This window comes from Callospermophilus lateralis, chromosome 3 (genome assembly GCF_048772815.1).
Source record: "Callospermophilus lateralis isolate mCalLat2 chromosome 3, mCalLat2.hap1, whole genome shotgun sequence".
In the NCBI taxonomy this organism is placed as follows: domain Eukaryota; kingdom Metazoa; phylum Chordata; class Mammalia; order Rodentia; family Sciuridae; genus Callospermophilus; species Callospermophilus lateralis.
The window spans coordinates 170,081,136-170,100,334 of NC_135307.1; the positions used below are offsets into that span (position 1 = coordinate 170,081,136).

A 19,199-nucleotide genomic window follows, 5' to 3' on the forward strand; every position below is an offset into this window, starting at 1 on the left:
TTGTACACAGCTGAAAACTTTCTTCTTTCTCTATAACTCATGCTTTCTACAGTACTACCACTATTAGGGTCCCCACTTGTGTGGTACCAGCAGGCTGTGGCTTGTCCTTAAGCATAAATGCTTTATTGTCATCTTAGTGTAAGCTGCAGGGTGGGTGTTGCATGTCATGATTGAGAGAGATGCCTGACATTTCACATTTGGGGAAGCAGGCCTGTGGGTGCTCCGGGAATGTCCTAATGGCACATGGAATCAGTGGCAGAGCTGGGACCATCCCTCAGTGCTCCCTCTGTCCTTCTTACCCTCCCTCAACTGCCCATCCAAGCAGGTGGTGAGGATGAAAGTGGGGTGGGTCATTCACAAGCTGTCTTTAGGCTCCAGAGCATGTCGTCTCCACACCCCGCAAAGCTGCCTTCACTATAATAATGTGCCTTCCTCCCCACTAGTCAGCTACTGCCCTTTCTGTGAGTAAGAGTCATATTTAGACGGTCAGCATATCCAGGAAGGTGTTACTAACACCTGTCCCTCCAATGTCCATTTGTCATTTTCCTGTGGTTTGGGGTTGCTCTGCCTGGCTCTCCCCTATGGCAGCAGCCCATCAATCAGTGAACTCTGGCCCTTCAGGCCCAGGCCCTGCACAACCTCCCTCCTGCAGTGGCACCTGGCAACCTATCTTGCTGCTGCTTCTCCCCCAACCCATGTTAAGGCCAGGGCTTAGTCTTCTGTAGCATTCTCTAAGGGATCACATACACCCTGCCAGTCTGGGCCCTCCCTCTTGCAAACCTTTCAGAAGTTCTTGGTTCTTGGCGAGGCCCTTCAGCCTTCCAATCAGCGGACCAAAGCCCAATCCCAAAGCGAGTCTCCATATGTCCCCTCCCTCCCTCCAGACTTCACCTCTCCAGGATGGAGGGCAGGGAAGGGGCGCTGACATTGGAACTGGCCAGTTCCTGAGCTCCCACCCCGCTCTCCAGACCCAGGGACCGAAAGAGCGCGGGGCGACTAGCCCTCAGTTGGAAAGAAAGTCGATGGCGGCGCGCACGGAACGATTGGTGCTGACGTCCACAGCAGTGACCTTAATCTCGGTGTCGCCAAACTGCATGGCAGCGCGGATCTCGCGGCGGCCTGGGGCTGCGCCGGTGCTATCTCGGTCGCCGTTGGCCGGCTCGAGCTCGAGGCTGAGCGCGCCGCATTTGCGCACGCCGGGGTCTGTGATGAAGCGTGCGTCCTCGGCGGCGCAGCAGTACAGATTGATGAGCACGCGCCGTTGGCCAGGGCGCGCTGGACAATAACTACGCCGCACCTCCTCGCCAAGGGCCACCGACTGCTCTGCCGCAACGAAGCGCTCGAAGACATCGGTGCACCAGCGGCGACCGTCGCGCACTAACAACTTGTCAGGAGGGTGGCGCCCATCCACAAAGCGATTGAGCACGCCCACACCGTAGGTGAGCGGCGAGCGGCGCACCCGCACTACGCCTGGGGCCTGGCCGAAGAGCACAGCGCCCTTGAGGATGGTGAGGCCCACGTCGTGTGGGACCACAACGCGCAGGCCACGGGCGCCCAGCGCTGCCTGCACTGCATGCTGTAGCACCGCAGACTCGGCAAAGCCGCCCACCAGAAACAGCAGTTTCACACCCTGCACCTCTGGCCGCGCCAGCAACGCCTCTGTGGGGCAGAACCAAGATGATGGATGAGGAAGAGGAAAGGGAAGGGGAGAGAAAGAGCCACTGAGGCCACAACTTCGTGCCAACTTGGTGCTTCCCCTCCCCTCCCCACCTGTACACTTTAGGCAATAAAAAACTAGCCATTTGAACTACATCCTGATAAAAACACTAAGCACTTTCACTGAGAGCTCTTGGCAGTCCTCATGGGCTTTGCCTCCCCAACACTCTATCTTCACCCCCTTCTTTCCCACCACCCCTTGGAGGGCAAGGGACCAGGACCTGCATTTACAGTGTCAAATACCTATACTATGCAAGACTGTGTACCCACTCTCTAGACACTTCAGTTCATTTAATCCCTGTGATAGCATCTGGGGGAACTCAGTACTATCACCCCATTTTATAAATGGGGAAGCCGGGGCACCAGAGGTTCTTTAACCTGCTAGAGCTACACATCATCCCCCTAGTTCTTAATCACTGCCTCACTGCATGCTCCAGGTGTTTCAGATGATTCTGGGTCTCATCCCAGTGTATGGATGTGTGGTGGCTTCCAGGCACTGTGAGGGGAATTATTCTCTAATGAGGGTGGAACAGAGACCAGGCACTCACCTATGTGTTGGATGATACCATTGACGGTGGGCTGAAAAAGCTCATTCATGGCCTCACAAGACATCCGGAGCATCCCCTGAGAGGACCACTTCACGAAGTTCACACTGTAAGCAGTAAAGAGGGGCACAGGCCCATGAGTCAGGGTCAGGCTGCTTGCCACAGTTTGGAATCTGTGGTCTTCACTCCCTACCCTTGCCGCCAGGGGATATGTACCTGGCGCTGACTATGGGCCAAGGGTGAACCAGCTAGAAGTTGGCTTTTAATCCCCATCCCATTCTTCATTCTTCTCCAGTTCTAGGCAAGAGCATCCCCTTGCCTAGGTGCAGAGAAGCCAAGGAACGGTATATTGGTTGGCTGCGAGGTGGGAGGTGGGCGGGAGAAGATACACATCCGACCCCCGCCCACCACCACCACCGTCCGCCCTTGATTCTCCCTCTTGCCCAGTTTGGGCTGCGGATTCCTGGGCTGCTCCACTGGGTTCTCACACCCCTCGCCCCTCGCCCCGTCAACATTTCCGTAATGCAACAGTCCACGTGGACAGCGACAGTCATGTGGGGCCCACGACCGTCCCTTGAAGTGGCATTCCATTCCTCAAGAGCAAATCCTGCCTGAGCCGGGGCCCTGGACCTACCTGCTTCTGCGCAGGGCTGTCTCCACGTTGTGGCCTCGCTGCTTGCGATAGAAGTCAATGAAGGAGAAGGGCAGTGAAATGTTGAGCGCCCCCGCACGGTGCGGACCCGCCGTGCGTTTGCGGGCTTCAAAGGCGATGGTGAGATCTACCCAGGCCGCTGGCCGTTGCCTTTTGAAGGTCGCAATGAAGTCCTCACCGAAGATGCGACAAAGCAGCTGCTCGAAGGCCAAGTCCACGCCCACAGCGCCATAGGGGCCGCCTACAGTGAGCCAGAGAGTGAAGGGGTGTCAGCGCCCACCTGGCCACCAAGTACTATTGGTGGGCTATAGGTCCTGCGCTACGTAGCAAGGGTGCTGCCTGGCTACTCACCAGATGCCTTGTAGAGCTCCTTGAGGGTGCCATGGGGCTGCTCCAGTTGGTGCACCGTCAGGTCCACAGTGCCTCCCCCGCAATCTGCCACCATATATCGGTCTCCTGTGACAGTCGGCAAAGGCAAACACGCATGGCCTGCCTTGAACCCTCAGTCCTGCATCCCCTCCACCCTGTCCAGTCTCCAACCCTGCCCAAGGTCCCAAGCCTGCAACCCCAGGGTGTGGGGAGGGATGTGAGGAGCTTCAAGAACTTGAACCTCAGGCCACCAAATATGGGCACAGGGTATGGGAGAGAAATGGTTCCAGAAGTTCTGCAACTCCACTGACTCCTCCACACAGAACTCTGAAGAAGTGGGAGTTAGGGGCACAGCTGTGAGAGGGAAGGTGCTGGTGACTGAGGGGACTGCCAGGTTAGGTATGTCCTTCCTCCCATCAGTATATGGTTCCCTGAAAGATGTCCCTCCATCCCCCTCCATTGCACCTGCTTGCATTTCTGCCCACAGCTCTCCTACTCCTGACTCCACCAGAAATGTGCGGCTGTGGCGTGACCTTCGCAGCTGCTCACGGGCTAGGGGTTGTGGACAGCAGGAGAATGAGATCAGACTGTGCTACCATGTTCACCCCCCCAACGCCCCTCCCCTCATCTTCCCAGCCAGGACCCTCCAGACCAGGAGCAGCCAGTGCTCCTGAAACTTCTATCCACCCCCAGTGGGAGAGTGCAATGCTGACCCCCAAACCTAGGCACTGTATCTGAAACCGGGGAGGGGGTGTAATATCTGGACACAGGACCTTTCTTTAACCCAGGAAGGGCCAGACCAGGCACAATTATACTTAGAAGAGTTTGGAGGAGCTGGGGTGGGGGTATCTGGGGGTATCCTAGGGGAGCTCAAAACTTGGGGCCTCTACCTATTGTGAGAGATGACATTTGGGAAGATGATCAATATTATCCATAGCTGTCCTTGCCTCAGTGCCTGGTTCTGGCAGCAGAAGCTTGGGGCTTGGGCAGTGGCTGTTTAAGGGAAAGCTCCTGAAGACAAGAGTGGGGGCAGACTTTGTTTTTGGCAGTGCCCACCTAAGCAGCTTGCCCCAGGGCAGGCTGTGCCTCCCCCAACCTCAGTCTCAGTCCTGAATGAGTCCTGCCCTCTTCAGACTATATGCCCCTAGGCAAGGTGAAATCTCAATTCCCCCCACCTCCCAGACTAGGGGCCCCAAGAGCAGGGCTGCACTTCTCTCCATCAATTGAACTTCACCAGGGATGTTCCTGCTACCTCAAGATTAGAGCTCCTTCCGCTTCATCTTGAACATTCTGAGTCTGTGGCCTCAGTGACCTCAACACTCCAAGGGCAACTGCATCTCAGCAGTCTTGGGCAAGGTCCCTGAGGCAGCTCACCATGACGGAAGCTAGAGTCAATGGAGCGGCGCTCACCCAAGCGCCCACCCCCCGGGGTCCGGCTACTAAGGTCCATGAGCTGGTGCAGGCGCAGCTTTCGGCAGTAGACAGAGGCAGCCTCAGGCTCCAGGGCAATGAGCAGTTGCTCTGCATCCTCTCGAGATACCAGGCCAGCCTGGATGGAAAGTGGGCAGGACCAGACAGTGCTATGGGCTGTCATATCTAGGATGACACCAGGGGGCTCCCACCTCCTCCCTAGTCACATCCCACCCATGCTAGGCCTCTCAGGCCCCTTCATGCTACATAAATGTGGAGCTCACAGCCACTTTATGACCAGGCCAGAGGCCATGGCCACGGCCAAAGGGACACAGGGGTGGCCCAGCAGGAAGATGACAGAACTGTAGCAAGGTTCCCCTTCACAGGTGTAGCTGACCAGCTGAGCACTGGCTGGGGTGTTGGCAGAGACTATCTAGCACAGTATTTGGAGTGTGGTAGAGCAGAGGAAGTGGTAGGGGCTCCCTTGGGCTCACCGGGCTGGTGTCAGACACTTGGCCACAGGCTGCCCCACTCCCAGGAGAACTTTGTTCCCAGAGAATCTGATACAGCAGGAAGGAAACAGTGAAATTCCAGGCACCAAGATAGGCCAGTGTGTGGGGGAGAAAAACACTTGAAATCTGTTATTTCCTGCATTAGGACAGGAGATTCCTTTGGGAAATACTGGGTTTTGTAGGGGCTTTGGGGCTCCCCAGAATTCTGATCAGAAGGAGGAGGAGGATACAGGTGGGGATGGAGACTTCCTGCCCAGAGCCAGCCCTTCCTAAGCTGGCAGCAGGGAACAGTATGGGAGGAAGCAGGGTGGTTAAATGGGCAGGGAGACACTAAGGTGGGGAGTATTCTTTCAAGAGACAGCTTTGCTTCTGTCCTGATCCCTGTGGGGAGATGGCCACTTGTTCAGGGTTGACTTCCAGTGAGAAGCATAGATAGCTATAAACCTGGCCCCTGGGTCATGCCTGGCCCACAGGTATGGAGGTATTGGGGGCACTGATATCCCAGGGAGCCGATAGGCAAGATCCCTTTTGGGTGTCCTAGGGTCTGTCCCCCAAGACCCCAGGGGCAAGGCCAAGCAATGAGTTTTGCTTTGTGAGGTTGGGGATACCCTCTGTGTCCCCCCTGGAGAGAGTAGAGCCTCTGCACCCTCTTCTTTCTCCAGGCCTTTGGACATCTCTGTGTATGAAGACTGGCACACATTGGGCAGAATACTCTCCCTTCCTAGTTTCATAGTCCTTTCTCCTCTGCTCAAGAACCTACAGTGGCTGGGGCAGAGGCAGGGGAATTCCTGAAAGTACTGATGCCAGCTGAAGTGGATGTCTGTGGTTCCCTGTCTGCTGCTGGGTCTGCTGCTGTTGGCCCACAACTGCTACTTCTATGGACAGCTGTCCTCAACTGAATGGGAACAGCCTCCCTTGGACAGGAGTCCCTCCCATTTTCCCAGCAACATGTCACTGATGGACATGGACCCTTTCCTCACGGTGGCCAACTCAGTGCTATAATTCTCCCTCTGGAGCTCCCTGGGAGACCAAGCTGAGGCGGGGCTCCTGCAAGATCACATCCCTGTTCAGCTCTCTCCTGTCCTGCTTCCTCCCTTCCCTTTCTCCTGAGAGCCTGTTTTCAGTAGACAACAACATGAGACTCCCCATTTTGGGCTCTGCTTCTAGGAAACATGACTTAAGATGCTGTCTGGTGCTCACTTTGGCAGCACATACACTAAAATTGGTCTGATACAGAGAAGATTAGCATGGACCCTGTGCAAGAGTGACATGCAAATTCGTGAAGCATTACATATTAAAAAAAAAAAAAAAGATGTTGTCTATACTGGCCTGAGCTGTGCTTCTTGTCATTCTACTTCCTGTTTCCTCAGGCCCTTCCTTTCCTGGTGGCATTGGCCCTCCAAAATTCCCATTAGGGGAAGGTTGAGGTCTTTGAACAGTAACTCTGTGATCCCAGGGGTGGTGAGCAGATGAGGATATGGGGCCAACCCCCAGGCCTTCCCAAGCATCGTTCTCTGTTCTGCCTGCATTCCTCACCAGGTAGGCAGCCTCCCGCATGAACTGCTTGGCCGGCTGTTTCCAGATAGCAGGCACCGTCAACACCCAGCGCACAGTGTCCCTCTCTGGTAGAGACGGGCACTGCTCCCTCAGCTCCTGGAGGAATAGGGAGTGGAGAGGGGAACAGTTGGCTTGGGAGCATCTTCAGCCCTGTATGGGAGCTGGGGGAACTAACCAAATCTCAGGAAGGACTTCCAAGTTGAGTTGGAAGAATCTCCCTCCTCCACCTGTCTGATCATTTAGAAACAGGGGACTGGAGAAGATGGTCTATAATATCCGGCAATAACTTCACATCTGATGAATGAGGTGGGATGAAGGGAAAGGAAGGAGTAGAAGAGCCTGGGAGTCCCTTCCCCAGTTGTCTGGAACGGGGCGGCGGCACACCTGAAGGGCGTGCTCCTTGAAAAAGCGAAGGGCATGGGCGAACACCTCCAGGGCTGGCATCTTCTTTCCGTTTACGGCCTCTAGCTGGGTCTTCAAGGTGAGATCCTGGCAGAGACACACAGAGGCTCTGCCAGAGGCCAAAGCTCTACCACCATTCCCTGATGACCTCTTTGACCTTCGCCTCACTCCCCCTCTAACTCCTCTTCACCCTCAGTCCCAGCTCACCTTAGCCCCGCCCGACCACCTACGCTCCGCCCACCTCCTGGACCAACTCTCTTCAGCCCCGCCCCTTAGCCATCTTTCCACCACTCTTCCACATCTCTTTTAGTTGTGCCCCACCCTCCACTTATGCAGTCTTTTCCCCTCCTGGCCCCGCCTCCCTGGTCCCAGCCCTGCCAAGAGCCAGAACGTGGCTCACAGTGGTGCTGTGGATCTTCATCTTGAACTTCTCGAAGTATAGCCAGTCCCGTGCCTCCTCAGGGTCTAGGTCGTGGTAATAATCACGGGCAGTGTAGCCGAAACTGTGAAAGGCTCCCTCTGGGGTCAGCAGCAGGCAGGTAGGGGTCTTCTGGTGGGCCACGCCTGGATCCCCACCCTCCCATTTCCTGTGGAGGCACAGGGTGGTTATCAGTGGGTTCAGCGGCAACCCACCCTTCATGGGGTTGGGTGCTGGCTCTGGGGCCAGCAGTGTGACCTCAGGCAGGACACAACTCTAAGCCTCAGTTTCTGTAAAATGGGAATAATGATGGTATCTACCTCTTAGGGTTCTTATGAAGAGGAAATGAGGGAAGATTTGTTCTTGGGAAGTACAGATGGCACACAATTAAATCTCCTTAAATGCTACCTATAGGTTCCACTGGTCCCATCTGACTCCTGTTTCTTCCATTAAGTAACACCCTTTGACCTCTCCTCTTTATATCCCTTACAAGCAGCAAAAAGCCACCATCTGTTGGGGTGGGTCTGATTTCCTGATGTGTTCTCTCTGGGACCCTGGAAGAAGCCCAGGGACTCTGGAAGAAACCCAGGTCCCAGCCAGGGACCTTGCCCACTTGAAGGCCATTCTCCAAGGCCAGGCTCCTTCCAAGTCTTTCAAGACCATTTCTATCTGACCCACCTCCAGTCACACCTTGGGAGACTGCACTCCTTCCAAGTCTTTCAAGACCATTTCTATCTGACCCACCTCCACAGTCACACCTTGGGAGACTGCACCTCTGGCAGTTCCCAAAAACCTGAATGAGATTCTGAAACCCTCTGTCTACAAGGGCTTCTGGACCTCCACCCAGAACTACCCACTTTTTTGCCTGCCTCTTCCTTCTCTGACATCCTGACTCCTTCAGGCCAACTTCGCCATTGCAGTCCTTTATGGGAAGGAACTGGGAATCCAGGCAGAGAAGTATGCAAAAGGTTAGAGGTATGAAGAGCAGGGGAACCAATTCTAGATTGGCTCAATGTACAGCAGGGAAAAAAAATTACAGGAATTCTAGATAATGAAGAACTTTAAATGTCATACCAGAATTCTATCTTGGTGGATTTTAAGTAGGGCAGCAAACAGACATGACTACATTTACCTTTGGAAAGGGAGGTCACTGGTCTCCATGAAGAACAGATTGGAGGCAAGAGAGGATGCAGAAGCTACCCCAGGAAGGAGGATGTTGCAGCAGTGCAAGTGAGAGAGGATGGAGGGTAAACATAGGCTGGAGTGGTGGCCATGGAGAGAGGAGGATGGGTATACCAGAGATATTAGGGAGACACAGAAATGATGGGGCTTGGTGGTTGGTGGTGGTGAGAAGAGAGGGCTTGGGGAGGTCAAGATGTTCCTCAGTTTCTGTGACCATCACTTTCATGAGACAGTGTCTTTCATATGTTCATGAAACCTGGTATAGCCTTAGCTGTGTATGCTGATCAGCTGGTATGCCCTACAGCTCCTAGAGGGCTCTAAATGCCTTTGTGGCCTCCTATCCTGTGGGGGGAGCAGAGATAGGGGAAAATCAGTCCAGGTTCACAGGAAGCTCATGTCTCATGTATCTTTGGGTCAGTTGCTTCTGTCTCTCCATCCACCCTTCCCAGGCCCTTGGGAAGCTCCCCTGTATCTCCCATACCCATCTGGGTTGAGAGTTGTGGAGTCTTCTGTAGCTTCACCTACTGGCTATGGCCCTAGTAAGACACATTCAAAGGATCGGGATCTTGAGATACAGAGGGAAGTTGCTATGGCTTGGTTATGATTTGAGTGTCCCCTAAGGTTTCATCTGTTGAAATGTAATCCTCATTGTGAGGTCCTAGGAGAGTGGAGATCCATTTATGGTGTTTAGAGGTGAGGCCTTTGGGAAGAGATCAGGACTAAAATAAGGTTTTTAGGGTGAAGAAACCATGACTGAATCCCAGCAGCTTTATAAGAAAGAGAGAACTGGCACCATAGCACACACCTATAATCCCAGAGACTCAGGAGGCTGAGGCAGGAGGATTGCAAGTTCAAAGCCAGCCTCAGCAACTTAGCAAGACCCTGTCTCAAAAGAAAATTAAAAGGATTGGATATGGCAGAGCACCCCTGGGTTCAATCCCCAGTACCACAAAAATAAATAAATACATAAATAAAATAAAGCAAGTTTTATTATAGATCACTTTTATCTTTAAAACACATATATGCAGGGCTGGGGTTGTAGCTCAGTGGTAGAGCGCTGGCCTTGCACGTAAGAGGAACTGAGTTCGATCCTTAGCACCACATGAAGATAAATAAATAAAATAAAGGTATTGTGTTTATCTACAACTAAAAATATTTTTTAAAAAACACATATATGCAGATGTATATGTTTGTGTATAACCCAATAAAAAGGTATGTATGTTTTATTGCAAGTTTGTTATATCTCCACAAAAAATTTTAAATTAAAAATAAATTCCCCAGGCTGGGGATGTGGCTCAAGCGGTAATGCGCTTGCCTGGCATGCGTGGGGCACTGGGTTCGATCCTCAGCATCATATAAAATAAAAATAAAGATGTTGTGTCTGCCGAAAACTGAAAAATAAATATTAAAAAAATCTCTCTCTCTCTCTTAAAAAAAAAAAAAATTCCCCTAGTACTGCCCAAAACACACAAATAAACCCCTGAGCTGGGAGATGTTGCTCAGTTGTAGAGCGCCTCGCATGTGCAAGGAAGGCCCTAGGCTCCATCACCAGCAGTGCAAAAGTAAATAAATACATAACAACTTAAAATAAAACTAAAGTTCCACATTTCAGGCAGAGGGTGAGAGTGCTCCACTTGAGGCCTGGAGCCCAGATGTGAGGCCATCCTCCAACCTTTTGTCCCCAGGCGTGCCTGGACTAGGGATGGAAGCGGCTCTGAGAAGACCCCATGTCTCAGTGACCATTTCTAGGATCAGGCCCATCCCGCAATCTCCCATCCCAGCCACCATCACCTCATCATGTGGATGGCCTCAGGGTCACTGGCAAAGCTGAAGGCATAGCCACTGGATGTGGTGCCGAAGTCAATGGCCACCACCACGGAGAAGGAAGCCTGCTGCGGGGCTCGGGCCTCAGGCTTCTGCAAATCCAAGATTCAGAGTCAGCAACCAGCAGGGAAGTGCTCCCCTTTGCTAGCTGTGGTCCAGAGCATACCTGGCCCAGCTCCACCTGCCCACCTGCTGGCCAGGGCTCCCCTCTCCTCCCTGGCTCCAGGCTAAGACCTGGGCATACCAACTACTCAGAAAGTCTGAGGTTTCTCAGGTAGCCCTGTGGTTTTGGGCGACAGCAGCTGCTTTGCCACTTCCAATTCTTCACCCAGCTACTGCCTTGGTCTGCCCCCATCTCGCACCATCTTCTCTCCCTATACCAGTCTCGGAATGGCTGGGAGCAATTTTGCTCCTCTGGGCAGTTTTATAGCTTTATATGGACCTGTGCATATTTTATTCCTTTTCTCTTTTTGTGGCTACAGTGACTCAAACCAGATTCTGTCCAATTCTGTGGCAGAGAGGAGAGGCCCCATGCACATGCAGACTTGTCCCTGCCTTCTCCCAGGCCAGGCCTGGGGTCTCTGAGAACAAGAGGGTCCCCAAGCTGGATCATCAGGACAAGACTCTCAGGGAACTGGGAGTGAGAAGGCTATGTCCTGGAAACTTCAAGCTAGTAGTTTCCAAACTACTTTTTTGACAACACACACTTCCTCTCCTCCAGATATGTCTTGAAATAAGGCGGGACTGCGGTTGGCAGGAGGTGGAGCAACTCTGAGAGGCCCTAGTGCTCAGAGAACCTATAAAAACCACAGGCCTGCCCCACCACCTGCTGCAGCCAGCCACAGTGGCCCCTAGGTGTAATCCTATAGCAGGGAAGGCTGGGAGTTAGTTATGTGGGGCTTACCTGCTTAGTAGCCCAAAGCCACCCAAGGCTAATCCTCCTGGGGGTGTATGACTAGAGTGTACAGGGACAGGAGGCATGGAAGTATGCCCCTGCCCCTTCTTTCTTCCCAGCACAGGGCCTGCCATGGCTCTGCCAGGATCCATCTCCCTGCACACCAACCCAGGTCTCCCATAACCCCAGTCCCTGATCTGGGCTTACTGGAGACTGTGAGGGTGTGAGGGGGGCAATGCCACAGCTCTCCTGGGTCCTTGGGGAGCCAGGTGGGCTAGGTACTGGTGATCGCTCTGGGCTGGAACCTGCAGGGAAGAAAGAGCAGGTCATTCTGGCATGATCAGGATAGCGGAATCCCAGGTCTGGCACCAGGAGGTTCTCCATCAGTTCTACTGGGGAAGAGGGACTGGAAGGGAAGATCAGGAAGGACAGTCTTGAGGCAGGTGCAGAGGCTAAGGGCCTGTTATCAGTTAGAGACAACCTTTCCCTGGAGGGTGATCTATGTATCACCTGGGCTCATTGACTCCCCCGGCACCCCTCCGGCACACCCAGCTAGGGAGGAGGGGAGACAGAGATGCATCATATGGTGGGGAGACTGAGTCCAGAAGTAGCAGGGCAGGAGAGCTACTGGGGTAGGGGTGGAGGGTAGAGCAATCACAAAAGGAGTGGGAATTGCAGATCTAAGTGGCTGGGAGGTAGCACAGCTGGCCCAGAAGTGGGACTGCTCCCCTCTGCCGTAACTTGGGCCACCTGTTTCTAATCAGGACTTGAGGAGCTCTCCCTCCCCCATCCTCAGGGCCACAGACGGCCCAACTAGCTGCCTAGGGAGGATCAGGAAGGGGGAGGCCAGCACCTCCCTCCAGTCCAGCTCTGAGCTTAGGCATGTCCACAGCACTGGGAAGTCAGATCACCCAATCCTTTAAACACACACCCCCATACACAAATGTACACCTCAGCTAGCATTTAGGGGCAGGAGATCCTACTGAAACCCCTTTGCAGGCTCACGACTGAGCTGGATCTTAGGTAAGAGGTCACAAGAGTAGCCCCCAGGAGGCAGCCCAAGGCTTTGCCTGAAGGATCAGGCAGCTCACTGGGCAAGAGGGCCTGCCTGGCTGAACACTCCCAGGTATGGGTTGGCAGCTGGTCACTATCAGACAGAGCTTTGCTAAGGGTCATGTGGGAGATACTGGGGCAGTCCTGAGATCCATGGGTGGGGAAAAGGAGGTTGTCCAGAGAGGCAAAGAGGGACCTGGCATGAAGATTTATTGTCAAATAGGCAGGTCTGTCATGCTGCATGCTGAGCTAGGGGAGGGACCTGTTCCTTCAACCACAGCCTTACTATGTGACCCAAGAGAGGCCCCAGCCTTCATTGGCCTGGGGTAACCTAGGAACATGTGAGGGGTTGGGAATGAATGGAATTCTGGGAAATGCCTGAACAGGGTTGCAGTCTCTTTGGGTGCCAGAGGGGCAGGGACATGGTATTCACATTCTGAGGGCTCCCCTTTCTCAGGCATCCAAGCATAGGCTTAGCCCTGCCACCAGCTCCAGCTTGAGAGGCCAAGTTGCTGTGCTTTGAGCCTGGGAAGGGAGGCAGGAAGGAAGGGCCCAGCCTGCCAGGTCTTTGTGAATGGATTTCCTGAGGAGTGTCCCTCCTGCCTGCTGGCCTCCCACCCCTGCAGAGAGCCCAGAGCCTGCCTCCAGACCAGGCCACTCACATAGGCATGCACAGACTTCTGTATTCACATGCCCATCTTAGACTATACCCTACCCCCCCACAGGTCCTGTGCAGAGATCTACCCACAGACAGACACACACTAACTCATACTCACACAAAGTCCTGTGCACACACTATCTGAACAAAACACTTGCACATGCATATACCTGTGTGTGCACACACCCTCTCTGCACTCACACCCATATATACATAGAGGGGTTCTGTGACCAGATGGGTCATATGTATACACACACACAATGTGGACAACCTGCGGGTGAAGGGGTCTCAAGGCAGGGGTGAGTGGAGGGTGGTCAAGGAAGAGCAGCCAGCAGTGGGGGGTCTTACCAATGTATTGCCCCCGCAGGCCCATCTCCGGGACAGCCAGCATCCTTGAGGGACTTGTAACTGTCAACAGGAACAGACAAGCAGAATGGGATTTACTTGTTCTTTTGTTCCTTCACTGACTGCTTATTTATTGTATTTATTTACTTTTGGCTGGAGTCCTTTGAAGCAAATCCCAGTCATCATGTTGCTTTACCTATAAACACTTCAACATGTCTCTCCAAAAGATAAAGACATTTTGAAAAACACCATTACAACACCATTATCATGTCTAACCAAATTTACAGCAATTCCTTCATCTCATGTAAAGCTCAGTCTCACAGGCCCCGTTTGTCTCAAAATGGCTTTGCTTTAAAGGGCTTGGGATCCTTCTCAGTGTTTCCTGGTGCCCACCTCTGAGCCAGGTGCTGGGGGCACATCAGTGATCTAGAGAGACTCCGTCCCTAGGGACTCACAGCTTGGTGAGGGAGATGATCATAATCCGATAATCAGCATAAGTAATTTTGAGATTATAAACAATACTGAACTGTGAATGTGGCAGCTGAACACAGCGAATGGGGGAGGGGTGGGCTGCAGGCAGGCCCCTGTGGACCTTCCTTTAGGTTGAAAGATTTGAAGAGGCGTGATTTAATTTGTATTTTGAGATGTCCCTCTGACTGCTTGGGGAGGTGGATTGCAGGAGACCATGGAAGCAGGAAATTAGCTGGGCTTGTAGCCTTCCAGGCTTTAGATGGTGGTGTCTGTGTGCCTCGAGACAGGCGGAGACATTTAAGAGACAGTGGATGTCAAGGTGGCAGTGCCTGGCTCAAGCTGAGACAGATGATAAGCTAGGTAGTGAAGGGGCAGGAAGGCAGGGAGAAGGGGCAGAATTTGGAACTAAGAGAACATACCAACAAGCTAGATGATATGTGATTGGGAGGTCAGGAAGAAATCCAAATTAGATACATTTGTTTGGGAGTCATGGTCATGGGAGGCCTGGCGGAAAGCAGAGGGAAGAGAGGAGAAGTGACTTAAAAGTCTGAATAGGGGAAGATGGGCTGCCCGAGATATGGAGAAGCTTTCTGTGGTTTCATGAAGACTATGATGAGAAGAGGGTGAAGCTAGATGCCTTTAAGAGATCCTGAGACTCACTGGGCACGGTGACACATGTCTGTAATTCCAGCTACTTGGGAGGTTGAGGCAGGAAGATCTAAGTTCCAAGCAAGCCTGGATAATTTAGCAAGACCCTGTCTCCGAATAAAATAAAAAGGGCCAGGGATGTAGCTCAGCGGTAGAAGCCTCCCGTGTTCAATCCCTGGTGTAAAACAAAACAAAATAAAACAAAAATAAAAGAGTTGTAGCCCTAGAGAAGACTGTAAACACCTATCTTAATGGTTCATGGCAGGTAAGTCCAAATATGGCCAACAGTGGAAGGTAATTGGGCTAAACCTCCTTAGAAGGCTGGCTGAGACCAGGAACAGCATAGTAGCTGGAGGGAGGTGAGGAAGAATATTTACATTATTTTTTAAGATGGGAAGAACTTGGGCTGGGGTTGTGACTCAGTGGTAGAGCACTTGCCTAGCATGTGTGAGGCACTGGGTTCGATCCTTAGCACCGCATATGAAAAATAAAAGGTCCATCAATAACAATAACAACAACAAAAGATGGGAAAAACTTGAGTTTGTGTCTGTGAAGTTCTTGGGGCCAGATTATAGGCAGGACCCTCCAAATTCTCAACAGCATTGCTACTCAAAACATGGCAGCTTGGGCATCTTCCTGGAATCTCCAGGAGGCTTGTTAGAAATGTAGAAACTCAGGCCTCATCCCTGACCTGCTGAATCAGGACTTGTATGTTAAGGAGAGATGCCCAGGTGACTTTGAGAAGTGCTGCTCAAGTGTCCCTGAAGTTCAACAGCCTGCAGATCTTGGATGCTATTGGCCTTATCTGTGAGCCTGGTTCTCCCTCTAAACAAAGGTGGGGGCTGCCCAGGGCCTATTCCCTCTCTGTACCCATTAACAGGATCAGGAAGTTTTGCTAACAGAATACAAGCCAACACAGAGCTGGCACTGGCACGCCCTTACACACATGTACACACCCTCGTTCATGCAGGGTTTACACAAACCCAGCCTAATTGTGGACAGACACCCAGACTTCTACATCCTTTTGCATGTCAAGGATACTCCTACAAGGCTAGCACCATGCAGTCTTGCTGTCCTCCATGTCACTGGAGGTACACAGGAATCTGAATCAGGAGAAGGACTGGGGCTAACTGTGGACACTTGCATAGTAGTGGCCAGATGATGCCCAGAAAAGAGAAACCAATAACTGAGGTTGATAGGAATCTTGGTCACCAGGGACAGGAGCCCAGCTCAGAGTGACAGAGTGACATCCTAGAGCTGGGTTCCACAAGCTCTTCAGAGCTGAAACTGTGTCTCTTTTCTCAATTCTGCATTCATTGACATCATGGTAGTAGCTTGAAATCAGTTGTGGTGGGAATATTTACACTTTAGGAATTGGCAAACACTACAAAATCAGATTTTTCTCCCTCCCAGAGACTTGACTATAAAACATTTACCAGCATTCCACTGGATCCAGCTGCAATAGAGAAGCTGGCAGTCCTATTTGTATGTTCTTTGTTGTCACTGTTTGCAGTAGTAGGGATTAAACCCTGGGGTTTTCTACTACTGAGTTACATTTCTCAGCCATTTTTATTTATTATTTTGAGACAGTCTTGCTGAGTTGCTGAGGCTAGCCTTGAACTTGCCATCCTTCTGCATTAGTCTGGAGTTGCTGGGATTACAGACATGCACCATCATGTTTGGTTCTTCAGCGAACACATATTAGTAATTTCTTTGTACCAGTCTCTGTGCTAAGTGTTGGGAACCACTTTCTTAGATGGATAGATGGGTGGATGGATGGATTAATGCTATTGGGTCTATAGAAACAACCAAAAACTTGGGAAAAAACACACTGAGTTTTTTTCCATCACTCTAAACTGAATTTCATGCCCCAACCATGTGCCTATAATCTCTGTTCTGAAGCTTGTTATCTTCTTTCTTTGAGTGTGTCATACATGGAGTGCCCCTGCCCTGGGTTCTCAGGGATGGCAGGAGCTTGAGTACCTGAAGTGAGTATATCATGGCACCTGTCATGAGTCTATCATGTCACCTCTCTGCACCTCAATGTCCTTTACTATAAAATGGGTGTCACAAGGAACTTCCAAGGATCAATAAATCCAGGTATGAAAGGTGTTGATAAAGGCAGAGAGTCAGGCATGTATGAGCAGTGTTCTTTCCTTCATAGTTTCATTTAAATTCTGAATTTTGGCTTTTTAGAAGTTTCTGGTCTTACTGAGAATTTTATTTAGCCATCCTGAGTTTTTTGTCAAGGAGGTAGGAATCAAATCAATTTGTGCTAAAGGAGTTTCCTGCTGATTCCCTGAGAGTTGTAGGTAGAAGCAGGTAGCAGCTACAAAACACTCACACATGCCCCATGTCTTTGGAAACCCCCACCACCATGCAAATGCACCCAAAGTGCAATGCTGACCAGGGAGCTCAAGACAACCTAGTTCCCCAAAGTTAGATCTGGACAGAATTTACAGCTGAAAATGAGGGAGGCAGACCCCTGTCGCAGGGGCCCACTGATTTCAGAGTGACATCTATGGGTTAGGGAATATTTTCCTGGAACAGTTTGATTTCATGCAAAAAGTAACTCCATTTCCTGGCTGACAGCATGTGTCAAATTCTGGCCCCAGCATGATCCCTACCCTACCCATAAGTAGACCCTTAACTCTGTCCATGGATTGACTCCTAACTGTTGGCCTCATATTGACCTCTAATCTTCAGATTCTCCCTTACCCCTGGTCCTTATTTCTACCCAATAGGCATGCCCTATCGGTTCCTGGGAACCAGGACAGGGTGTGGCCAAGAAGGGACTTACACCAGAGACTTCCTAGAGAGTGTTCCCTAGTTTCATAGTAGCCTAGAACTTTTTTACTTAATGGAGAGAATTCTCTCAAGATCTCTCCCTATGTCAGGGGTGTTTGGGCTGGGCACTTACGGCCCTCGGAGCTCTGCAAGTGAGTGGTGCTACTAGATTTCAGGACTCCACACAATGTCCATGAGGACAACCACACCTTTACAGTTCCCCTCCTCCCTGGGACCCTGCCTCTCCTATCCACTGCTGCCTGCTCAGCATACTGCAGGCCTTTCTAATGGAACAGATCTGTCAGCAAGCTAAGTGAGGCCACAAGCGTTTCTTCCAAGCCACAGAATGGGCCAACCAACCAGGGTCCAAGGGTCAGATCAGAAATGGCACCCAAAAGTCTGCCCCACCCTGAATCTGGAGAGAAGCCAGAAGGGAACTAGGGGGAGGCTGTGGGGTGAAGGGGCTGCCCCCTCCTGTGCTGGGGCAAGGGTGACAGAAATGGTCTCCTATGGAGCCTTTCTGTCGTCATCTTTGCTTTCCATACATCCTGCCCCATGCCCTTAGGTCCTCATCATGGGAGCAGCCAGTTCACAAACAACCTCTGTCCCCCAGGATCCATCAGTCTCCAATACCTCCCTCTCTTTCCATAACTCCTGGGTGGATCTGCTCCCTGGAGTCCTGGTTGAGAACTCCTTGCCTCCCATCTGTCCCCAACACAAGTTTGCTCCACAGGCAGCTCCAGGACCCCTATGGGAGCCCAGATGCTGCCTCAGTAGAGAAACCAGAGGCTGGGACACCAGGACCCTGGCCACCCAACCACTCTCTTGCATCCCAGACCACAGGAACTGGGGCCTCTGAGGCAGCTCCCAAAACGCACATATATTCAGCCTCCAGTCTCCATCCCAGGCACCGTGTCTCCACAACCACTTCCCCAAAGCAGGCCCCAACCCACACTGGCTCTCCTGCCAGCCCCCAGGCACACACAGCCAGGTGGAGCCTTAGCGCAACGGGTGTGGGGCCCCATAGCCCAAGTAGGAGCTCGCTCCCACCGCCTGGCTAAAGAGAGGGGCTTGCAGAACTGCCCTCACCGGAGTCAGGAGCGTTCTCGTGGGGTCTCCGCAGACAGCCCGGAACGGCCGACCTCTGCGCCTCTCTCCGCTCCCGGAATCCAGCAGCCCCCGCCCTAGAGAGCTCACCTCCGCCCTCCCGACAGCTCGGCCCAGGTCCGGTCGCCTGGATCCCGGCCCGCAGCGGGCGGAGGTGCCTGCCGCAGCCCTCGACGTGCGCCCGGCCGGCGGCCTCCAACTCTGCTCTGGCCCGCGCCCCCTCCCCCAGGCCGGATGGCCGCGCTCCCGGCCCAGATGTGCGAGGCCGGGGCGGGGCCTGCCTGCGCGGGCCTCTGCGAGGGGCCCAGCCCTGCGGCGTCCAGGGCCCCTCCCTGCGCCCCTCCTGCGCTTAGCCGGCGGGGCGGAGGGGCCCCGGCGCCTCCCCTGCTCCCCCCGCAGCCCAGGGGGTGGGAAAAGGCCGAGGCGCGCGGAGGAGGGAGGGGAAGAGGAATTCCAGACCCCTCGTCGGCCTCCTGCGGCTCCCCCGCCCCGCCCCAACAGCCCACCTTGGGGCTCTGCCTTGGCCGGCCCTTCTGCATCTGCCAGGGCCTAGCCACCGCGGGAGGCAGTACCGCGCCCTAGACTCCTCCAGTCCCAGGACCCAGAACCCGACCCACTTCCACCTCCCCTTACTCTTGTTCCCTAGCG

The 19,199-nt window shown here is 52.8% G+C and overlaps 1 protein-coding gene and 1 non-coding gene across 3 annotated transcripts; one reads left to right on the forward strand and one right to left on the reverse strand.

The window, feature by feature from the left end:
* Positions 1-107: 107 nt before the first annotated feature.
* On the reverse strand, positions 108-18,840 carry Hspa12b (heat shock protein family A (Hsp70) member 12B). Of its 2 annotated transcripts, none has more exons than XM_076851588.1 (13): positions 18,642-18,840; positions 13,542-13,601; positions 11,690-11,787; positions 10,555-10,679; positions 7,564-7,750; positions 7,146-7,250; positions 6,741-6,857; positions 4,657-4,831; positions 3,748-3,834; positions 3,265-3,369; positions 2,896-3,154; positions 2,265-2,368; positions 108-1,659 (listed from the first exon to the last, which is right to left on the reverse strand). In XM_076851588.1, exons 2-13 carry the CDS (start codon positions 13,582-13,584, stop codon positions 1,004-1,006), a joined length of 2,061 nt encoding a protein of 686 aa, XP_076707703.1. In that variant the 5' UTR covers positions 13,585-13,601; positions 18,642-18,840; the 3' UTR covers positions 108-1,003. The 2 variants fall into 2 exon arrangements, with proteins under 2 accessions (XP_076707703.1, XP_076707702.1); XM_076851587.1 differs by having other exon boundaries at positions 18,534-18,840.
* Positions 6,397-6,503, forward strand: LOC143395997 (U6 spliceosomal RNA). Its single transcript, XR_013090898.1, has one exon. It is a non-coding gene; the product is annotated as a U6 spliceosomal RNA (small nuclear RNA).
* Positions 18,841-19,199: the final 359 nt, after the last annotated feature.

What these genes read in the sequence shown, in the direction of transcription:
- Hspa12b (XM_076851588.1), bottom strand. Translation starts at nt 13,584, where the DNA reads ATGCTGGCTGTCCCGGAGATGGGCCTGCGGGGGCAATACATTG. An exon ending in TGACTCTAGCTTCCGTCATG is followed by an intron (nt 3,835 to 4,656) that starts GTGAGCTGCCTC and finishes CACAACCCCTAG; the next exon opens with CCCGTGAGCAGCTGCGAAGG. An exon ending in ACAGCCCTGCGCAGAAGCAG is followed by an intron (nt 2,369 to 2,895) that starts GTAGGTCCAGGG and finishes TACTGCTTACAG; the next exon opens with TGTGAACTTCGTGAAGTGGT.